A 23,316-nucleotide genomic window follows, 5' to 3' on the forward strand; every position below is an offset into this window, starting at 1 on the left:
GAGAGAGAGAGAGAGAGAGAGAGAGAGAGAGAGAGAGAGAGAGAGAGAGAGAGAGAGAGAGAGAGAGAGAAAGAGAGAGAAATAGATACAGGTACTGTGTCTTTGTTCGAGGCACCTGGCTTTGGCAACTTCAAGTTGACATATTTCAACCTGCAGCTTGTTTGTCTCTCTGCGTGTTGTCTTGCGGATTCAATCCCTTCACGGGCCCGATCTGGCCCGCGGGCCGCCTCTTTGTCACATGTGCCTTAGAGTACAAGCCTCAATATTCACGGACAGACTGAGTAGATCATTTCTCCCTCATGCCAGGAGGCTCTTGAACTCCACCCGGGGGAGTAAAAGCCCACATGAAACTCCAACCCTACATTTTCATATGACCCTATTTTTATGACAGTGTGTATTTTTCGTAACACTATTTAAATGCGTATTATTTTATTCTGTATCTTTTCTTTTATTTTTAATACAAGGATACTGCTGGAAGTGTGAATTTCCCTACGGGGATGAAGAAAGTATATATCTATCTACAGGGTTGGGTAGGGTTACTTTAATTTGACTACTTTCAATGACTTTTGGATTACTACAAAAACAAAAATTCCAATAAAAGACAAAATAAATTAAATATGAATCAAAAGATGACTCACAACACGTGGTAAGCTTTCTCTCCTGGCTTTGATCTCCGGCAAAACGAACATCAAATGCCACAGAAACAAAATGAAAATAAATCTAAACATCATTTTTGCCCTTCCATGGATTCCGTGACTCCCCAAGCCTGCACAAAACTGAGTCATTTTGTTCATATTCAGTTTCTTTTGTCTTTTATTAGCATATTTGGTATTGGAGTCATCCAAAAGTAATCAAAAGTAATCCAGTTCAAGTAACCCTACCCAACCCTATCTATCTATCGATCTATCGATCTAATATGTATTTTTCTTTACAACATGTAATGAATAAATACAGATTGTACTTACTCAGGCAAGTGTGCGGCTCATAATCCCGCAGGGGCCAAAAATTCCGCATCCGCTGTAATTCCTCAACAGTGTATTACTGGACGGGCGAGCTCCCAAGGCGAGCCGAAGAGCGTGCAGAACTCATAACAAAAGCCTCCTTTCATCCTTTCCAGCTCGTGAACTCACTTTCCCAAATGAGGTGATTCCACCTGCCCCATGCTCACCATCATTTAGCAAAGTACCTGCAAGAGCAGAGAAAACCGATCCGAATCAAAGAATGAACTTTTCCCACCGTGGAGAAAACGTAAATAGGTCATAACTGGATGAAATAGGCCGTCCTGCTGCTACAATAGCCGCCTTTGTGAAACGATCTCATCTCTCACCCACATGCAAAGGCTGCCTCACTCAAGCAAATATTTTAGCTTCTTATGAGCCAATCGGGCGGCGAGCCTCCTCCTGCTGCCGCTCGACATGAAAGACGATGGAGAAACGAGAAGAGACGGCCTCCGAATCCTCTCGAGAGTTTTCTGGAGGAAAGGGAAAAAATGTCTCGCTCTCGAATGCGTCCACACGCAATTTGCGTCCAGGCCCGGCCCTCTTTCCAACCCTCGCTCGTCTCTCGTACCATTTGCCGGCTTTTTGTTAATCCAAACCACATTCTCCCTATTTTTCTCAAACGTTCCTTTTTAATTGCTTTCATGGCATCGAGCAGAACTTGGAAACCATTTGCAACCGCTGTAGATCGCGTGAAAGACGAGCTCGCCTCTATGGAACCAGACTTTTGCTTGGTCACAGTTGAAAAGTGCAAAGAGATCTGGGCCAAAATATGTTTTCAAATGTCCTCCTGAGTGGAATTTTTGGCTCAGCGTTCGGGGACGCGTCAAGACCAAAATAATAGGTTCAGGCTGTCCCGCGCTGACTCTTTATGAACGTGTCAAGACCAATGTTCCCTGGAATTTTCCTTAGGGGTCTGAGCGTTCACACAAAGTCGGTGGGCAGCGCTTGAAACAACAGTGAGCAACCGTAATCCCAACTGTGGCAAGATAAATCATTATCAAACATGTCCAAAACTTGACATCAAGTTACATTTTTCTGAGTTTCCAGCAATGCAGAATTATTTTTCTCTTTTGAATGAATCGACTCATGCCTACAAACGTCGTCTGTTATTATAATTCTTTGACAAGATATCCATTTCTTTTTATTTCCTGATCTATTTTGTCGCATAATATTAACATTTTTGGGGGCTTATTTAGTCGATTGTATGATACAGAACTGTATTTAATCCCATTTTTGAGTGGAAGTACAATGTTGGCAACAAGATTCACTTGATATCATTGGAAATGATTTGAATGCAACACAAACTTGTTCTTCTTTTTTCCGTGTTTTTTTTCTACTTTTTTTAGAATTCCTTTAAAAAAAATCTTATTGTGTTTCTTTTTTCCGAGCTGTTACTTTTTTCTTTTTGTTCTCTATTTACTTTTTTCCTACATTTCTTTCTTTTCTTTATTTCTGGCTTTTTTCTCAATTTTTTTTCTCTTCCTTTTGTTTCTTTTTTTCTCAGCTTTTCACTACTTTTTCATTTTGGTATGTTTTTCTTTTTTGTTCTATTCCCCCCTTCCTTTGAGTCATTTTGTGCATCATTTTACATAATATTTGGTCATGTTGGGATGAAAGAAGCAAAAACAACCTGAAGAGCCGTTTAGGACCAGAAAGAGCCGGTTACTTTTAGTGAGCCGAGCCGAAGAAGCCGGTTCTCCACAAACTCTACTAACTTTACTCAACTTCGTTCTACTTCGACTCGACTTCAAAATATCGCATTTAGGACACAGCGTCGGGGGAACCCGTGTATTTTGACCTTCATGCACTCTAACTTTGACTTTATTTGCTTCTTAATTAGCAATTTTGAGCCCCTGATTTTTGTGCATTGGCTAGATTTTCTTGTGCGCTGAGAATGTGCGAGCAGCTTAGAGGGAACACTGGTCAAAACGCTTTTTATATTTCTAAAACGCATTTGTCAGGGAGATGGGCAGAAGCTGCACGTTGGAAAAGACATTATGGAGGATGAAGAATCTGTATTACACTTGGCACTCAATCTTGGTTCCTGATATATTTCCCCCCTCCTGACTGTTTTTTTCAATGATCAGATCATTAAGTCTCCATTTAAATATGTATTAAACCAATTCATCTGACATGTTTTATATAACTTGGGTGGAAAATATGTCAATTTCTTAAAGGGAGCTGTATGGAATTTGGAACTTTGTTCCTCTCTGCCGCCTTCTTGTGGCTTGTGTCGTCATTACAGCCTCAATCAGCGCATTCATGTTGTGTGTGCAAGTATATTAGATAGATGTTTAGATACCATAGAAAGATAGATACCATAGATAGATGTCTAGATAGATACCATAGATAGATGTCTAGATATATCTAGATAGATAGATGTCTAGATAGATGTCTAGAGGGATAGATAGATGTCTAGATAGATAGATATAGATAGATGTCTAGATAGATAGATGTCTAGATAGACAACATATTTCAGCAGGAATTTCAATAAAACAAAAGTTATTATTACACCCGTTACATGTATATAAAATGGTTATGGTACTATCTACTGCTGTAATATTGCTGACACTTCTAAAACTTTATTGTACAAAGAAATGAAAAGTCACGATTCGCTGTATTCATCTGTAAACTAGCTCAAAATGTATGACACGTTTTAGTTATTTCACGTGGAAGACGCAGCTTTTGCTAAACCTACTCAACAGAGACCTCTAGTGGAAGGGTTTATGCTCACGTCAACGACTTTTCTGGAAATTCGGAAAAAAGCTTGGGACAAATTGACTCACACGTGTTGTGAATTTGGACGTTTACTACATTCATTCTTGGTGGTTTCATGCTATAATAGTCGATCTGTATTGAATGTGTTCGACTGAATTGCGTCATGAAAAAAAGGATAGAAGACAGAAAAAAATATTGACAACGTAAGGCTAAAAGACTGGCCTTAGAAATAGAATAGTGCATCGGAAAAATAGTACAATGAAAAGGAGTGCACGACCATTTAGCAGCAAAATTAAAATAAATCACAAGGTTCACCTCTTGGTGATAGGAATGAGGGGAGAAGTGTCGTCAAAGCACAGGTGTGAAACGGGCGGCCCGCGGGCCGGATCTGGCCCGCTAAGGGATTGAATCCGGCCCGCGAGACAAAGCTGAGGGAAGCGCAAGAGAAAAATCAGCTGCAGGTTGAAATATGTCCACGTGATTTTGCCAAAGCCAGGCGCCTCTCACAAACGCTGTACTTGTATTTCTTTCTTTCTCTCTCTCTTTCACTCTCTGTCCTCCCTTCTTCTCTCACCTTCTATCTCTCTCTCTGTCTCTCTTTTTCTTTCTTTGTTCCTCTTCTTCTCTCTCTCTATCCGTGTCTTTTTACCTTCTTTGGCTATCCCTTCCTTTTTTTCCTTTTTTGTCTTTTCTCTCTCTCTTGCATCAACCTTCTCTTTCTCCCCTTCTATTTCTGTTTGGATTTCTTTTTCTCTCTTTCTTTCCCCCTCTTTCACTATTTCTCTTTTGTTTAACATTCTCTGTCTGCCGCTCTCCATTATTTCTCTCTCCCTTTCTCTTTCTTTGTTCCACCCTCTCTCTTGCTCTCTTTCTCCCCAATCTACTAGTCTGTTTCTTTTTCTTTGTTTCTGTCTGTCTTTCTTTGTCTCCATATTTTCTTTTCTTTTTTTCTTTCTTTCTCTATTATTTCTTCCTTTCTGTCCATCTCTCATTTTTATTCTTCCTACCTCATTAGTCAGGCCCCTAAGAGAATGTTTGTCCACATGTACCGGATGAGTGCTTAGAGTGTCAAATTTGGAGCAGTGTTAGTCTTTAAAGGGATGGTGTGTAATGTTTACTGCCTCCTAGTGGTACAAAAAAAACTTTGTCTCATCAAGCTTTGTAGCTAACTATCTTTGTACACTTTTTGTGTGAATTTCCCTACAGGGATGAATAAATATATATATTTTTACATTGTTTGCATGCTATTGAGCTAACATTAAATCTTTTTACTATTTTGGCTAGTTATCTAGCTTGAGAGTTTTTTTTTACCCGAGAATGAACATCACAATATTATCATTTATAGAATCATATTTGGCAGCTGGACTCTATGTAAACGAAATAGGTTTCATTTTTCCAAATTTTGCTTAACATATTTCTCTTCCTCCGATGTTATATTTTAAGAGTTATTTTGTTGTTGTGCTCTGTACAGCCCTTTGAGACTTTTTGTGATAAAGGGCAACACAAATACGACTTGACCCGACTAGCTTAGGCTAGCAGTAGGCATGCCGTCCTATCTCGTCTTCTGTACATGGTAGGTTGCCTCAGCAACCATGATGTCACTTCCGGTCGAGGGACTGAGCAAAATGGCAGGCTTTTGACTACAATTCAACGGTACTTAAAATATTATATCAAGCTAAGTAACAATAATATGAACAACCAAACTTTGAATTCCGCTCACTTTCCCTTCGTGCTAAAAACGTTATATTTCAAAAGTTAACATTGATTGGAAGCTTTAGACGAGCAATGTTAAGATCAGTGTTCGGTAGGGTTACTTGAACTGGATTACTTTCAATGACTTTTGGATGACTCCAATAGCAAATATGCTCATAAAAGACAAAAGAAACTCAATAGGAATCAAATGACTCCATTTTGTGCAGGCTTGGGGAGGAACGGAATACACGGAACAGCAAAAATGTTTGGATTGATTTTCATTTTGTTCCTGTCGCATTTTATGTTCGTTTTGCCGGAGATCAAAGACAGGAGAGAAAGCTTACCACGTGTTGAGTCATCATTTGACTCCTATTTAGTTTATTTTGTCTTTCATGAGCATATTTGCTATTGGAGTCATCCAAACGCCATTGAAAGTAATCCAGTTAAAGTAACCCAACCCTGGTTTAGATGAGTTAGGAAAATGTGTGAATAGCAGTACCGCAGTTATCCCACACGCAAGATCCAACTTTGATCAATGGTTTTATTAAAGACCCATGACAAAAAAAAACTAAAGAAGCACGACTCTCGATGCAGTTTGGGTGGCCCTTAAAAGGGCCGTTTGGGTCGATGAGTAAAACGCCAGGCCGCTAGTACTCCTGCGACTGCGAGGACGCCTTCTTTCCTCCCTTCCCGGAGCTCGGCGCCGACTGGCCGGTCTTCTTGGGAAGCAAGACGGCCTGGATGTTGGGCAGGACGCCGCCCTGGGCGATCGTCACCCCGCCGAGAAGTTTGTTGAGTTCCTCGTCGTTCCGCACGGCGAGTTGAAGATGGCGGGGGATGATGCGGGTTTTCTTATTGTCCCTGGCGGCGTTGCCGGCCAGCTCCAGGATCTCGGCGGTCAGGTACTCCAGCACCGCGGCTAAGTAGACCGGAGCTCCCGCGCCGACGCGCTCGGCGTAATTGCCTTTGCGGAGCAGCCTGTGGACTCGGCCGACGGGGAATTGGAGACCTGCGCGGCTGCTGCGGGTCTTGGCCTTGGCGCGGGCCTTGCCGGTTTTGCCTCTTCCAGACATAGTAGGAAAAAAGATAATGGATTTCGCTTTCCCTTGGACTTCCGATACGAAAGCTCAGAGTGACCACGCTTACCCCTTCGATTGGCTTTAAGGCGGCAGACTATCACCTCATTGGCTGTACAGAATGAAAGAGATAAAAGAAAACCGGCAGTGATTGGTGTTCTTATCGGATGCCTGGCCAATCACCTTCGAGAGGGATGTGATTGGCTCTTGTGCTTCCGTCGTGGGATTTTGAACCAATAGTGGCTGTTCCCTCGCGTTTCAAAGTGTTGGCGCGAAAACAGAACTGAACTGGCGATGGGGGTTGAATTATTTCGAAAAGATTTTTGTTTGAAATAGTCAAAACATGACTATTTGTGACGCTTTCAGATAGATAGATACTTTATTCATCCCCGTAGGGAAATTCACAATAAAATTAATCACAAGGCGTGTCAAAGGGCTGTACTGTACTGACACCATCCCCTGATCTAAAACCTACATGAGGGCAACGAAAAAATTAAAACCCCAGCATGAGGAAATCAAAAGAATACCTGTACAAACTAAGTTCTCGACCTTCCATACATTTAATCACGATTACAATTGTAATAATGAAATATAATAACAAAAAAATACTACTGACGGTGCACGGATCCCTCAACCACCAGGGTTGTAGACACAGCACTTCCTGTGGTGTGTTTTGGGCAGTACATCCTGACGACACCCATCGTTTTTTGGTTAATTTCCATACCCTGATGAATAAAGTATCTATCTATCTAATATATTTATTTTTGAGATAAATTTCTCAACCATATAGGTGTTGGGTAAAATGATAGTAATATGTAGCTTACATTTTCAATTGAAGGAAGTTCTTCCCAAAAGAATTTACCACTGGAAAGCTCTAGATCTTTTTTTTTACATGGCCGCTAAAGAATGTCCGTAAAAAACACATAATCCTTGCACTAATACACATTCCCTAGTGTTTTGGGTGTAGCATGCACCTTTCCTATAGGGGCGAAGATGTTTCATAAGACAATCCCCTACAAACTAATGCCAGCTGCTGTTAATCACGAGGGAAGAAGAAATGCAATGGCAAAGCAAAGCCACCAGAGAGCAGTGTCGGGTCATTTTTAAGCAGACTTGTTGAAAAAACATGGCGACAATTTCAAGCTTCACCCAAAATCTGAGCACTTTTCAATCCTTGACAACACTAGCATTTTCAAGGATTTCAAGCACCCGTATGAAAACAGAATAATGACTTTAAGGATGAAAATAAGAAGACTGTCGGAATAAATAGACAAAAATATTTATCACGACGAGTTATACTACTAGTGCAATCGTGCATTGAAAAGTTTTGCAATGTCGTTAAGAGCAACAACAAAAAATCCCAAATAAGTCTCTCATCACAAAGGAGAAGCGTCACTAAAAACTGCAGATTTTTCCATGATCGTTTGAAAATCGTCACTGCTACTTTTATGAAAAGAGAGATGGAGTTTCTTCTTTGGCGTGTTCGTTTAAAATCCGGGTAGCGAGACGGTTACAACAAGCGCTGAAGCCGAGCGATTCTGTCGAGGTTTTTATTACAGAATATTCCGGGCGATGAGTGAAAATCCAACGCAGACGTTTTTCAATAATTTATTCGAAATAAATTAAACATATCAAAATAAAAGCAAAAATCATACCGCTTCGGCTTTCACGTTCCAGCAAAGAAGAACCGATCGCAACTTCATAGATCACGTTGGACGAAGCGTCTCAATGCCATGGTGTCTCCACTTGCTCAGCGACGTTATTCTCATTGAAAAATATATCTTGTAAGATATTCTAAATTCCTTTTCACGCAATCACGAAAGACACAAGCCCGCATTCGGCAAAAGCGAAAATCATTCGAGAGCAAATTCTCCATCAGAAAAGTACAATAAATAATTTCCTACCTTGTAATATTTCTTTATGCGTTTCCGAAACAAATACGACGATATTACAGCAAATTGATCTCGATTTTTTAAAAAAATCACAGCAATGTCTCTATTTGACGGTATGATGCGACAAAGACAACTCATGGTATGGACAGGGTTGGGTAGGGTTACTTTAACTGGATTACTTTCAATGACTTTTCGATTACTCCAATAGCGAATATGCTAATAAAAGACAAAAGAAACTCAATAGGAATAAAATGACTTGATTTTGTGCAGGCTTGGGGAGTAACGGAAGATCAAAGAGATCAAAGCCAGGAGAGAAAGCTTACCACGTGTTGTGAGTCATCATTTTATTCATATATACCGTAATTTCCGCACTATCGGGCTCACCCTCCAAAAATAGTTTTTGGTCCTATATTTTCCATACATAAGGCGCACCAGATTATAAGGCGCTACAATAGGAACGTGGACAAAACAGTCAGATAGTTCAGTCCAACTTATTACGCCCAAAGCTTGCAAAGAAGCAAATACGTGTCGTAGACACGTGCGGATGCGGTCTCCGTACGATGTTACTCAAATGCATCGTTCCAAATATCATTTGGAAGGTTAAAGTCTTGGGATTCAAGAAATGCCAACCATTCCTTGGTTTCTATTTTCTTTTTCGCTCGCAACTTTACTGTGCCTATGACAATAAACACTTGGAATTGAGTTGAATTTAAAAAAAGACCCATCACAGAAACATCGATATCACTCTGAAACAAGATACTGGGAAAATACATACCCGGAGTAGCTCACCGAAGTCGTTGTGTTCAATAATAATGTGCAACCATGGTCCTCTTATATCCGTGAGTGTAGTAAAACCAGGAGAGTAAAATATTTACAAATACAGTACAGAATAGTAAAATACTGTTTTCTCTATGCCGTCAACCCAACTTGCTATTCACATTCATCTTTTTCGGCCAATTGCAGGCTTTGTTTTGCCCCTTTAGCCCATGCGAGCCTGTAAATGATAAAAAGGATCCGCCCCCTTTACCTCCGAATAACTTTAGCCAATAGTGATCGATTCAAATGATGATTGACACATTGGTTAGGAAATGAAACACCGGTATATAAATCCCAGCATAGACCGCGGACGACTTCGCCTTCGGGGGAAAATCGAGTCGGCGGCTGCTTTCATTAGTTGCGAGACTTTGCGACTTAATATTCATCCATATATAAGGCGCACTGTATTATAAAGCGCATGGTCAGCTTTTGAAAAAAATCAAGACTTTTAGGTGGGCCTTATAGTGCGGAAAATACGGTACTTTCTTTTGTCTTTTATTAGCATATTTGGTATTGGAGTCACCCAAAAGTCATTAAAAGTAATCCAGTTAAAGTAACCTTACCCAACCCTGGGTATGGATAAAGTAAAAAGCACTTCACGTGATCATAAATTACTCTTGTACGGATAATATTCTATGTGTTACTTTAAACGTAAAAAATGCAAAGTGTGCGTCGGCTGGCACCCTCGAATCATTTTAGGAACTTACTCCAAAATTCATTGCCGCCATCCAGCATAATAGAATTGATCTTTTGAAAAGAACCCGAAATATCCTGTATCCCGACGCAGCACGATTTCTATCCTTCACAGGCGTCCTCCAGCAGACAAGGACGGAATCCTCATTTTGTGCTTAACCAACGGATAGCCAAAAGGCATCAGTGATTGGCGCCTCCGTTGCCGTTTGCGCCTTTCCGTTTCCCTGAGGACGAGCGCAAAGAAAAGCGCTTTATGAGGCGTCTGGAGAAGCTGCCCGACTTCTTGCGAGGACCCGACGCCGATCCGCCGGAGTTATTGCCCGTTTCCGAGACGTCTTCGTGAGACTGGCTGAGGCACGGCTCCTTGGAGCGATGCCGTCTTCGGAACAGTAGTTTGGAGCCGCTCTGCAGGAATCCCACTGCGGGGTGAAAGGGACACCCGGGTCAATATCCACACGTCGTTTCCTAGACTGCCCTACAGGTGGCGGCCAAGTATTTTCAATAAAAACGTCTACCGTAAATTCCGGACTATAGAGCGCACCTGATTATAAGCCGCACCCATCACATTTTAAGAGGATAACCGCTTTTCTACTTACACAAGGCGCACCTGTATACAAGCCGCATGTGCCCACGTCAAAACATGTAACGCAATCACAAATTTAACCCCAACCCGACTTTGAGTACCGCTATTGTAACTGAATATAAAGTACACAGTTCAAAAACCACAGCCGGCAAAATGAACGGAAAATGATACCGGTACTTAAGGTTTGATGCAGACCTGCAGAGTCCGGGTCCCGTTGAAAATAATCCAAGGAAAAAACTGTATATTTCCAAAGGTAAGGGTGGGAAAAATATATATCCACTATTGTCCGCTGCGTCCACAAACACGTCTCAACTTTACTCCACTTCCCGTCAGCCCCAGTTGTTTTAGCCCCTTCTTTTTGATTCGACCGTGGAAAACATATCAGAATAAGTCTCTAAAATAAATACATTACAAAAATATACAGTTGCAAATACATATTATACATGGTTACACATATTTACAAAGAAAGACGGTACACCGAGAGAGTTTTCAAAGCTTAAATCATAATATTATAACTTTCATCCCAAACCGTGCCTGTGAAGGGTAGCAAAACGCTACTAGCAACACGCTCGCAACACAATAAACGGCTCTGTTAAAAAAACACACCGTACTTGTAGTAAACCGTCCTCATCTTCCTCCTTATAACTGACGTCATCAAAGTCGTCTTCCCCAGTATGGGAAAAGGGACTATGTCATATAGACGTCGTTCCACGCTCCCTTATTCAAAAACACGCTAGCAACGCGCTCGCAAAGTAAAGTTTACGTGCAGTAAATCTGTTTCCTTCTTTATCGGACTGCTCGATTGCTTTTAGCTTGAAAGCTACGTCATGTGCCTTCCTTTTTGCAATTTGCATGATGAGGATATGGCTACGCTAATTTAATTTTTGCACAAGCTAAGAAGTTGCAGTCTTCCTTGGCGCATATATTCCACCGCTCTAAATTTTACCTTTTGTACTCGAGCGCCGCTGGCGGCTGTTAGAAAAACGACATAAATTGGCCGCATCACTGAATAAGCCGCAGGGTTGAACGTTTGGGAAAAAAGTAGCGGCTTATAGTCCGGAATTTACGGTATTTACAGCAGGGGTCTCAAATTCAAGGGAGCCGGGGCCCCGGAAACTAGGATCCGGGTGAGGTTGGGCCAAATGGGCTTTCCCACAAGAACAGCGCTGTTCTTAAAGGGACAGTGTTTCATGTTTGTTCACTAGAGGTCGCTGTTATGTGAAGTGCAACCAAAAATGAGTCCAAAGATTACAAACTACAGAGACTGAAAGGGAGCAAAACGCACCCATTTTCTTCTCATTTTGTTAACCAGAAGTTGGAAACCTCATCTCATCTCATTAACTGCACCGCTTGTTCTCAGTAGGGTCACGGGGGTGCTGGAGCCCATTCCAGCTATCTTATCTATCAGGCAGGGGACACACTGAACTGGTTCCCAGCCAATCGCAGGGGACACAGGGACAGACAACTTGCTCGCTCATTCACACCTATTTTCTTATAAATAATACGGAGGAGCACAAGAGAAAAACAAGCTGCAGGTTGAAATATGTCCACTTGATGTTGCCAAGGCCAGGTGTCTCTCACAAAGACGCTGTAGTTGTATTTCTCTCTCTCTTTTTTTTTCTCTCACACTTTATCCGTCTCTTTTACTCTCTGTCCCTCTTTTTCTCTTTCTTTGTCCTTTTACCTTCTTTTGCTCTCTTTTCCCTCTCTCTTGCTGTCCCTTTCTCACTTTTTCCATCTTTTCTCTCTTTCAATTTCTCTTCGGATTTCTTTCTCTTTTTCCCCGTCTCTCACTATTCCCCTTTTTATCTCTTTTGTTTCTCACGTTCTCTCTCTCTTTTTCTTGCTTTCTTTTACTCTTTCTAACTTTCTATCTTTCCTTGTCCCACACTCTTTTTCTCTCCCACTCTTTCTCTCTTTTTTCTTTCTCCTCAATCGACAAGTCCGGCCCCCGAGAGAATGTTCTGTTGTGTGGCCCCAGAGTTAAAATGAGTTTGACACCCCTGTTTTAGAGGTTTAGATTGGGCCTGAAAATAAAAAATAAGGTCCGACACCCCACCTAGAACCGCAGGTATTGGAGGCTGAACAAGCCCGGCACATTAATCTTAATTTGAGGGACCACGCCCAAAGCAAACCCCGAATTTTCATATTTCTTTTGTGAGGACTCGGGAGGAGGAGAGGTGTTTTTTGCAGACTGCTTGATTTTTTTGTTCTCACAGAAGACTCCTAGTATTTGGTAGCTCAGTATTTCGAGAAAATGTCCCCAGGTACCTTTATGGTCCTTGAGGCTGCGCGTTTCCAAAGCACCGGTGGAACCCGTATCCGATTCCACGTCCTCCACCGAGGGGCGCTCGGACGCGTCGGACGGCGTGGTTTCGCCCGCCTCCTGTTGCTGACCGCCCCCAAAATGGTTGCTTCGCATGGCGGCGTCCATTGCTGCCGCGTAGCCGCTGGATAGCGTGCAGTCGTCGTTCGAAAGAGGAACCTGTCAAGTCAAACTTGTTTTAAAAAATATTTTAAAACAATTTCCAATCAGGGACACGCAGTCAGTAGGGGCAGTTGTAAGTGCGCACTGCTCGCACATTCTCGGCACACAAGAAAATCTAGCCAGCGCACAAAAATCAGGGCTCAAAATGACTAATTAAGAAGCGACTTAAGTCAAAGTTACAGTGCATGAAGGGCAAAATACACCCTGACGTTGTGTCCTTAATGCAGTATTTTGAAGTCGAACGAAGTTGAGTAAAGTTAGTAGAGTATGTCGAGAACCGGCTTCTTCGGCTCGGCTCACTAAAAGAAACCGGGTCTTTCGGGTCCTAAACGGCTCTTCGGGTTGTTTTTGCTTCTTTCATCCCAACATGACCAAATATTAAGTAAAATGATGCACAAAATGACTTAAAGGAAGGGGGGAATAGAACAAAAAAGAAAAAAAATACCAAAATGAAAAAGTCATGAAAAGCTGAGGAAAAATTTAGAAAAGGTCAAAAAGAAACAAAAGGAAGAGAAAAAAAGAAGGAAAAATTTAGAAAAAAGCCAGAAAAAAAGAAAAGAAAGAAATATAGGAAAAAAGTAAATAGAGAACAAAAAGAAAAAAATAACAGCTCGGAAAAAAGAAACACAATCAGATTTTTTTAAAGGAATTTTTAAAAAAAAGTGGAAACAAAACACCGAAAAAAAAACACAGAAAAAAGAAGAAAAAGTTTGTGTTGCGTTCAAATCATTTCCAATGATATCAAGTGAATCTTGTTGCCAACATTGTACTTCGACTAAAAATGTGATTAAGTCCAGTTCTGTATCTTACAACCGACTAAAGAAGCCCCCAAAAATGTTAATATTATGCCACAAAATATATCAGGAAAAAAAAAAGAAATGGATATATTGTGAAAGAATTGTAAAAACAAACAACGTTTGTAGGCCGTACAACCTTTGCAACAGTACACGAGTCAATTCATTCAAAAGAGAAAAATAATTTTTCATTGCCGGAAACTCCGCAAAATGTAACGTGATGTCAAGTTTTGGAAGTGTTTGATAATGACTCAGTTGCCACTCTTGGGATTGCCGTTGCTCACTGTTGTTTCAAGCGTTGCTCACCCACTTTGTGTGAACGCTCAGACCCCTAAGGAAAATGACGGGGAACATTGAGTAGGGGTGGTCACAATTCAATTGTTTTACGATACAAAGGTGCCGATTTGAATTGTATGATTACAATTCTACAAGGTTTGCGAAACCATTTCATGGATGATTGCCATTTCATTTTCTTTCCTAAAAAAACAAGCAACTTCAATCCTACGCAATAAACCATGAACGACGGTCAAAAAATACACATCAGTCAGTCAGTCCGGAAGCTGACATTTATTTCAACTGAGACGACGGGAACACAACATGTAGACCGGGCAACAGGTTCAAAGCCACAAAATGGCGTCGACTGAAAGGTCAACGGAACACAAATGTTCTCCTTCGGTGATCCCGTTTACAGTTAACACTGACAGATGATCAAATAAAATAGAGCCCCAAAACAGTGTCTGAAACCCATGAGAAAATGTTAGCGGCCAGCAGGGGGCAGACAACTCTGAAAAGTTGCCTGCCCAGCCATCAAGTTGCCTGCCCCATTTTTCACAACTTGAAACACAATAAGACGACTCATTGCGAAAGAAAAAAAACATTGTTGCCAAGTATTAAGGATTGATAATCTGAATATATAACAGAACAACACTTTAAAATTAAGTTTATTCTAGTAAATCTACTTATGACATTCATTGCATGTATATGACATGGCTGTTTTCCATTTGCCATCAGTATGTACCCGTATCGATTTATCTTCATTCATGCCATGTTTGCTACAAGCCACGTGAGCTCCTCTTTCCACCATGCTTTTAATGGACGTTTACGTTTTGTAGCGTCATCCATTTTGTTAGCTTCTTTTGAATCGTTCTTCTGGGGCTGAGGTTTTGGCTTGATTCCTAACCACTACTCCATTTTTCTTGTATTCTCTGTTCTGTCTACTTTGGAAAATGCATGACTTTATAACGCTCAGGAATGTCTGGAAGCTTGAAGTTATTGGACGCAGGCTTCCGATTGGCTGCCGAGTATGCAAATTGCAAAACGAACCGAAATTCCCAAACCGAACGAAATTTCGAAATCGGAATAAAGCAAACGTTTGATTTGAGAATAAATCTTTCTGGGCGGAGACGTTTTGTAAGTTGTCCGGGCAGATCTTATTTCAGACACTGGTTAACACACAGGTAGGTGTCTGTCTGTCTGTCTCTCTCTCTCTCTCTCTCTCTCTCTCTCTCTCTCTCTCTCTCTCTCTTTTTCTCTTCCTTTGTTGCTCTTTCTCTCTGTGTCTTTTAACCTCTTCTGCTCCAATTTCCTTTTTTCCTTTTCTCTCTTTTCTCTTTCTCTCTTCATACCCTTCACGTTTTCTTTTCTCTCCTTCTGTCTTTCTATTTCTCTTTGGATTTCTTTCTTCCTCTCCCTTTCTTTGCCCCCTCTCTCACGATTTTTTTATCTTTTGTGTCTCTCTTTCTTTCTTTCTTTGTCCTGCCCTCTCTCCTTTTCACTCCCTCTTTCTCTTATTTATTTCTCTTTTTCTTTCTCTTTAATCTACTGGTCTGGCCCCCGACAGAATGTTTGTTCTATCGTGTGGCCCCCGACTTAAAATGAGTTTGACACCCCTGGGTTAACACATACTCCATAGAGAACTTTTAAAGGACACTTCAAGCAACACACCCCACCTTTAAGGAATTTTCCAATTGAGTTAAAGAACAAGATAAACAGTCTATAAATGGGGAAAAAGAACCTCACTATGAGCAAAACAGTCAACGGATGGGGTTAAGAAGAAACAAGCCAGACCTTCGACACTCCCGAGATGATCAGCGTGCTTCTCTTTGTGGGAGTCTTTCGCGCCATCTTGGAATTGGGCTCGGTGAGCTGACGGATGGCCGTTTCTGCGACTGGGTCCAGGCCGTTAGACAGGCGGCTGCTCCCTAGACCACGGAAGCACAGATATCGACACGGGATACCACTGTGATTGTGTGAGAAAAGGACTGGGACATACGGCGAGTCATCATCAGTGAATGACTTTGTTCACAATTTTATTTCTAATTTGCGCCAATTTTTTTTTGGGGGGGGGGGCAGTGTTCTGGTTTGCCCGCGTCCCTACGTTCTAGACTCATGATTTTTGCTGGGGACGCATAGCGTCAAATCAACGTGCGTCCCCGGGACGCAACCTTTTTGCCACAAAATTGTCATTATTACCCGATTACTTTCTTTTAATAAAGATTTACCGCACTCTAAACTTTCCTTCAGGAAGATCCGCCATTGTTGTTTTGGTCTCGCGAGTTTTCGTCCGCACGCCGATCTCGGCCAACGAGATCTCGTTGTGTAGTGAAAGGAAGTCCGTCTTTTATTAGAGAACCGGCTTTTTTGGCTCAACTCATTAAAAAGAGACGACTCTCAAACGGCTGACTTGCTTTGATGATTGATATTACGAATGATGTTGTATAAAGAAGTGAAGAAAAAAAGGAAGTATAAAAGGAGAAAATGAAAAAAAGACCCCCCCCAGAAAAAAGTTATCGGGGACAAAAGGGTGTTCCGAAATGTTTGACCCCATTTTGTAGGCCGATCATTTGTTTGCTGGAATGACCTCAAAATTCTCACAGCTTGTGTAGAAACGTTTCTATCTTGTCGGGTAAAGGAATTCTGTTCACGTTAAAAAAAAGGCCTGGACCAAAGACAGTGCAGCGTGCCTTCTTCAAAATTTGCAAAGAAATCACCAACTAGAAAACAAATTCGGACTTGGAGCCAAATAATAACAAAAAAAAGGGCTGCTGATGTGCGTTTGGCACGAGTTGGAATACCGACTCGACGTGAGCGGAGTCACTTGTGGCGCTCATATTGAACATTTATGTCATAGAACTAACAAGTATGGGTACATTTAACCCATAAAACTGAAGGACTTTAACATCAAGTGTATTCAATTCCATTAAGATCCATTCACCCATGTGATGCGGCAGGGGTAAACCAGCAAAAGCTGTCGGGCCCTGCTGTCGAACAGAAGAGTGTGTTGTGTCACCCTGACCCGAGTGACACGGCCGGTTTCTTGTGTCCCGTTTCATTTGGAGGGACGAAAAGATTGACCAAGTTCTTAACTTGTTTGGGTGTTTGGGCATTTGGGTTGTCCATGGGTCAATCTTTTGGGTTTTTTGCTACTTTTTTCTTTGTTTTTGTGTATGTGTTTGTCTTGCTGTCGGTCACCCCTCTCGGGGGATATGACCAGGGTAGATAGATAGATCGATAGAATATCCATCTAGTAGTTTCTGGTATAAGGGCCTTTAGAATAGAGTCAGCCATGTTAGAACACCCTGGTATGTTTTGAGTTTGAAGCCTGAAATGTGGCATTATCCAGGGTTGGGTTACTTTAACTTGATTACTTTCAATGACTTTTGGATTACTCCAATCCCAAATATGCTAATAACAGACAAAAGAAACTAAATAGGAATAAAATGACTCCATTTTGTGCAGGCTTTGGGAGTAACGGAATACATGGAAGGGCAAAAATGATGTTGGCAAGCTGTTTGGATTTATTTTCATCTTCAGAGATCAAAGCCAGGAGAGAAAGCTTACCACGTGTTGTGAGTCATCATTTGATTCAGATCTACTTTCTTTTGTCTTTTATTAGCATATTTTCCATTGGAGTAATCCAAAAGTAATTGAAAGTAATCCAGTTAAAGTAACCCTACCCAACCCTGCCAATATCACAATAAGTTCTTGAATGTAACTCATTTACCACCAGAAAAAAAATACTTGGAGATCTATACCCGTCAATGCCACTGAATGTGCGGAGCCTCCTGTCCCAGTCATTTGCTCAAGTGCTGTTAGTCTTCCGGTTTCTAACTCACGACTAGGATCAGGGCTGGGGGTCCCCCTTCCATCTGAGAAAACGGTGGGCTTCTTTTCCGTCACCTCAACTTTGGACGGGGAACGCAAAGGGGAATCACCTAAACGAACAGGAACTCCGATTATGGTTTGAACGAACGCCGTCGTTCCTGTTTTCACTGCACCTGGACTGCGCTCCAGTTTCAGTCGAGATTGAACCGTGGTCACGGTGGTGACGATGGTTCCGTCCGGCATGACGGTTCGGTCGACGTCCACCTTTTTGCTGGGTGTCAGCGAGGAACGCGGAGGCGCCCGGAGTTCCTCGGTCTCCACGTAAAGCATCTGAATGGATCCCCGTGGAAAAACAGAAACAAAGGCAAAACCGCGTTATACAAGCTATGTGTGTGCACCGAGACCAGGTCCATCATCACAATTAATGGTAGTTAATAGGTGAAGGATTTTCTATTTATTTAATTGACTATAAGGGATTTAACATAATACAAATGACATTTGTTTCTCCATTTTCCTCATGTTGAGGTTTTTGAGTTTTTCCTTGCCCTCATGTTGGTTCCAGATCAGGTGATGGTGTAATAATAGTGTGAAAAAATAGTCTGTGTAATAACCTCACAAATAAAAATGACTTGACTTGACAATTTGCTGAATGCAGCGGGGATTTTTCACAGGGAAGGCTTGGAAGGTCAGTGTGGCCTGGACAAGAATTATGTTTACATCTAAACGAGAACGAGGACAAGGGGTGACGCGGGAAAAGGAGACAAGGTTTCTGATAAGCTTTCTTGTTGTGAGCCCTCTCGACGTGGCGGCGTCTTCCGGCGAGGAGGAGGTGACGTTGGCACCTAGCCCGCCCCAGGGGAGGGGCTGATGCCCCGACGCGTCAAAAAGACAGAACACGGAAGACAGAAGAGACAAGAAAGACAGACAGGAGCAGAAACAGACGGGAGCGAGGCTCGACGAAAACTAATTAGGACTAATTAGACAATAATTTGGCAAAATTCGATGGAATCCACTTAATATTAAATTAAGAAAATAAATCTGCCCCCGTGTTAAAATGCCTGTCTCTTGTCAATATGTTTCCCTAAATTAAGAAAAGAGCATGCAGTGTTAGGGGAGAATAAAGTTTGTGTTTGGTTAATGGAGTCAGATAACTCATTCGTATAATTTGGTAAACGCTACATTTGTAAATATAGTTTTTCCCCTAACATAGGTTATTTTTCCTTCTATACACACTTCAATCAATCATTCTTTGCTTTTGTATGAGTTGCCTTGCGTTTTATTACTCACTTCTGCTGCAAAGGTGGCGATAGGCTCGGAGGCGTGGCTCGACTTTATCGGGAGTAGGACAGAGGTAGGAACTTTGGACTGCGGGTCCAGGGGAAAGGAGCCAAACCCTGGAAGGAATTCTAACAGCACAAAGAAAAAAAACGGTATCCTTTGTTAACAAACACACCGAATCTGAACCTTCATAGACCACAAATAACACAGGCTGAGTTCTCTCAATTCCAGCACTATGAAAAAAGTTGCATATGAAGTCTAGTACAATGGTTCCCAAACTATTGCAGGCTGGCGCCCCCCTTGGCTCCCCGGTGTATTCCTAGCGCCCCCCTCCCCCCACTCTTCCACCAAGCTGTTTCCTTCTCGTTTGTTGACTATGTTTACGGAGTCCACTATGACACTCAAAGAGCTCACACGGTGGGCGTGGCATAGTGTGGGGCTTGCAAACTTTGAATCGCGTTTATTGGCTTGTGCTATTATTAAAACTTGCATCTGATTGGTCGGTGCTTTTAAAACTCGAACAGTAACAATTGTGGTTGGCCAAAACTCCATCACTCACTAAAAAACCTTGAAAAAAAACGCAGTGCTTTGCGATTTTACAACCGCACTACGTTCAAACTTCCAACTTCGACCTCGGACTGCGGGATGCGGGAAGCAAGTCGCTCTCGCAATCAGATTGCGATCCGAATACGGAAGAGGACAGGGACGGTGTCAGGGACGGAAAAACAGGTCGATAGCCGGTAAAGGAGAGCAAAAACGTGGTCGGGGTCAGAAACGGGTCGTAAGCCGGGACGGGAGAGAAGACGTGGTCGGGGGTCAAAAACAGGTCGGGGGGATCAGGAACGGACAGGTGGAAAAACCGGAGCAAAAACGGGACAGGCGGGAGTCGGTGTCAAAAAGGCTTGCCTTGTATCAACAGAGGTTTGCAGACGGACTGACAACCGGAGAGTGACAGGACTGGGTTTAAAAAAGGGACAGGGAGCCAATCAAACCAAATGAGCGTGCACAGGTGATTCAAATCGGTAATCAGGACATATTGTATATTTTAAAGTATCGCTACTGTCGACATTTGAATAGGCAACACTCTTGTGGCTATTTAATAATCTAAAAGGAGAATTAAAAAAATTCAAAGAATAGCTCGAGGACATGCTACAACAATAAACAGCTATTTTGATACCTTTTTATCTTTTTGGAAAACTTAACGAATCAAGTATTTTCCCCAAAAACACAGTCATTACCCAACTATCAAGTCTATATATATTTGCTGTATTTCTAAACTTCTGATGACATCATCTAACATTTCAATATACAAATAGAAATTCAATGTGACGTTCTGAATGGTGAAACGGACTAACCACTGCGGCCAAATCAAAAGTGTTTTTTGGTTCCTTACGCTCGTTTCTTCCGTTCCGCTCCAAAAGTCTCACTCTCAGCTCTTTGGTTTCTGGGCTCAGCTCCCTTCAACACAAAAAATGGCCACAGCTGCGTTAGTCATTCTGGAAGAAATCCCACTGAGCAATTCAAACTAAAATCCACTCTTTTGCGATGCTGCCACCAGGGTTGGGTAAAGTTACCTAAACTGGATTACTTTCAATTACTTTTGGAATACTCCAATACCAAATATGCTAATAAAAGACAAAAGAAACTAAATATGAATAAAATGACTCAATGTGTATGAGGGGGTGAGGGACAGACAGAGATGGGCAGATCCAACTAGCATATTTGGTATTGGAGTAATCCAAAAGTCATTGAAAGTAACACAGTTAAAGTAACCCTACCCAACCCTGGCTGCCACGTATAAACATGCCCTGGCCTAGAAATGCGGTTACACTAGATATGCCTCCTCACAGGGTCATTTCTTCTCTCCATTCCACGAGGGCCTTTGGGTTGTGGGGCACGGGAAGAAAGCCGGTTGTCCTTTCCGAGGAGGGTCGGTCGAGGTTGAGGATGCAGCAAAGCTGTTCGGAGCGACACCACCGGTCTGAGAAAACAAAGGCGCTCGGTCAGGCGCCGAGGATGCGACGCGACGGCGTTGCCGGCGGGGGAACTGACCTTTGCTTAAGGTCACCCGGAGGTGGCGTAAAAGTAGTCTCTGGACAAAAGCACTCTGCGGTACAGGCTTTAATCCTCCTGATCGGTGCTCTGGAGTGGCCTGTGGGCAGAAAAAATGGCATGAAAAGCATTCGTGGCCATGAAGGAAGATAGATAGATACAGAGTTAAATAGATAGATAGAGTTAGATAAATAGATAGATAGATAGAGTTAGATAAATAGATAGATAGATAGATAGATACAGAGTTAAATAGATAGATAGATAGATAGATACAGAGTTAAATAGATAGATAGATAGATAGATAGATAGATAGATAGATAGATACAGAGTTAAATAGATAGATAGATAGATAGATAGATAGATAGATGAATAGATGGATACTTTATTCATCCCCGCAGGGAAATTCACACTTCCAACAGTATCCCTGCGCTGGAGAACAAAACAATAATAAAGCAAAAAGAATACAATACACAAATAGCCAATGTGACGTGTTATATAGAGTATCTAGATAGTGCTACACAGAATACACACCTCAATAAAAATAGGGTAATATGCAATGTGGGGGGTGTGGTTTAATGTGGGCCTTTACTCCGCCGGGTGGAGTTAAAGAGCCTCATGGCATGAGGAACAAACGATCTCCTCAGTCTGTCCGTGGTACAAGACTGTGACAGCAGTCTGTCGCTGAATCTGCTCTTCTGTCTGGTGATAAAGCTGTGTAGTGGATGAGATGAATTGTCCATGATTGACCGCAGCTTTTCCAGTGCCCGTCTCTCAGCTCCAGTTGTCAGGCTGTCCAGCTCTGTGCCCACAACAGAGCTCGCTTTCCTCACCAGTTTATTGAGACGAGAGGCATCCTTCTTCTTGACGCTGCCTCCCCAACACGCTGCCGCATAGAAGAGGGCGCTTGCCACAACAGTCTCATAGAATATTTTCAGGAGCTTTTTGCAGACCTTCACTAAGTCAAGTCAAGCAAACTCCTGTTTATTTGCACAGTTACAAAAAGTCTCAGAAGGCTGAACCAACCACCATTACAACATCCCCAGATCTGAGTCTTACATGAGGGCAAGGAAAAACTTAAAAACATCAGCTTGGGAAAAGGAAAAAAACTTGACAAGGGGCCACACATGAGTTCATCCCACTTCCAGGAAGACCAAGTCAAAATGGATGTTGCAAGGGCATGAACAGGAAATACACAGACATCATCGATATTAAATATAGCTAATAACAGGAAGTCCAGTTGACAGTTTCCTGCCCCGAAATCTTCACCAATGCAGCAGGTTCCAGATAATGGCATACATCAGGTCTGAAAGCCGGTACGATCAGTGTGTCGTTAGCATTGATTTAAACACTTCCACTGAAGTTGCTGATCGTATATCAGAGCCTTGACAGCACTTGGGCCCGGATGGAGAACACTATCGAACCTGCGGATTTCTTCTTGGCCCTTGGAATCACGAGTAGACCAAGCAAAGGAATACCTTATTGAAGTCACTCACCTTTTTGACGCTCGGCTACACTTTTTTGCTATCACAAATGGCTACTAATTTGATATGTATTTCTAAAATATCAAGTTGTCTTAAGTTGTCTAACGTTATTACCACATTATTATTATTATGCCATTAGCAGGGTGTTATTATGAGAAGTAGGGTTAAGATGGGCTTGGTCCACCACCAAATCATCATGTCAGTGAAATATTTCCTAGAAAATCCCAACAACCCATCACTGGAGAGGTGTTTTTAGAACCACTGAGCGTGCTTGTATTCTAACATAAAGAGGAAAAAACTTACTGGAGAAGTAGTTGTGCAAGCCCTGAGGTTGAGGATCATGGCTGGGTGAGAGCTGAACAGAGCATCTTCGACAAGGCTCTTGATCACATCCATGTCTCCTTTGTCCTCCGGACCCTAAGAGGTCCAGGAATTGTGATTATCAAGACGTCAATGAAAAAGAAGGATTTTGCTTTTTTTTTTCATGAAATATCAGATCAAGATATATCATAGGATAGATTAGATTAGGAGATAGATTAGATTACATTAGGAGATATATATAGAGATAGATATCTAGTTCCAGAGATCTAGATAGATAGAGATAGATAGATGTCTAGATAGATGTCTAGATAGATGTCTAGATAGATG

At 41.9% G+C, this 23,316-nt stretch overlaps 2 protein-coding genes across 3 annotated transcripts in view; both read right to left on the reverse strand.

Annotated features, from left to right (window-relative positions):
- Nucleotides 1-5,932: 5,932 nt before the first annotated feature.
- Nucleotides 5,933-6,533, reverse strand: h2ax (H2A.X variant histone). Its single transcript, XM_088320476.1, has one exon. It carries the CDS (start codon nt 6,482-6,484, stop codon nt 6,059-6,061), a length of 426 nt encoding a protein of 141 aa, XP_088176602.1. The 5' UTR covers nt 6,485-6,533; the 3' UTR covers nt 5,933-6,058.
- A 1,546-nt stretch (nt 6,534-8,079) lies between these two features.
- c2cd2l (c2cd2 like) overlaps nt 8,080-23,316 on the reverse strand; it is a 37,352-nt gene continuing 22,115 nt past the window's right edge. The window contains exons 6-15 of one of the 2 annotated variants that reach the window (XM_088320474.1): nt 22,972-23,085; nt 21,188-21,287; nt 20,984-21,116; nt 20,529-20,593; nt 19,145-19,263; nt 18,031-18,187; nt 17,788-17,967; nt 15,821-15,954; nt 12,743-12,956; nt 8,080-10,307 (exon numbers count right to left, since the gene is read on the reverse strand). In XM_088320474.1, coding sequence (XP_088176600.1) covers nt 10,069-10,307; nt 12,743-12,956; nt 15,821-15,954; nt 17,788-17,967; nt 18,031-18,187; nt 19,145-19,263; nt 20,529-20,593; nt 20,984-21,116; nt 21,188-21,287; nt 22,972-23,085 — 1,455 coding nt within the window. In that variant the 3' untranslated portion in view covers nt 8,080-10,068. The remainder of the gene's footprint in view (nt 10,308-12,742; nt 12,957-15,820; nt 15,955-17,787; nt 17,968-18,030; nt 18,188-19,144; nt 19,264-20,528; nt 20,594-20,983; nt 21,117-21,187; nt 21,288-22,971; nt 23,086-23,316) is intronic. The other variant, XM_088320475.1, reaches the window with a different exon arrangement.

This window comes from Urocampus carinirostris, chromosome 17 (genome assembly GCF_059441175.1).
Source record: "Urocampus carinirostris isolate Australia breed hairy pipefish chromosome 17, RoL_Ucar_1.0, whole genome shotgun sequence".
Taxonomy (NCBI): domain Eukaryota; kingdom Metazoa; phylum Chordata; class Actinopteri; order Syngnathiformes; family Syngnathidae; genus Urocampus; species Urocampus carinirostris.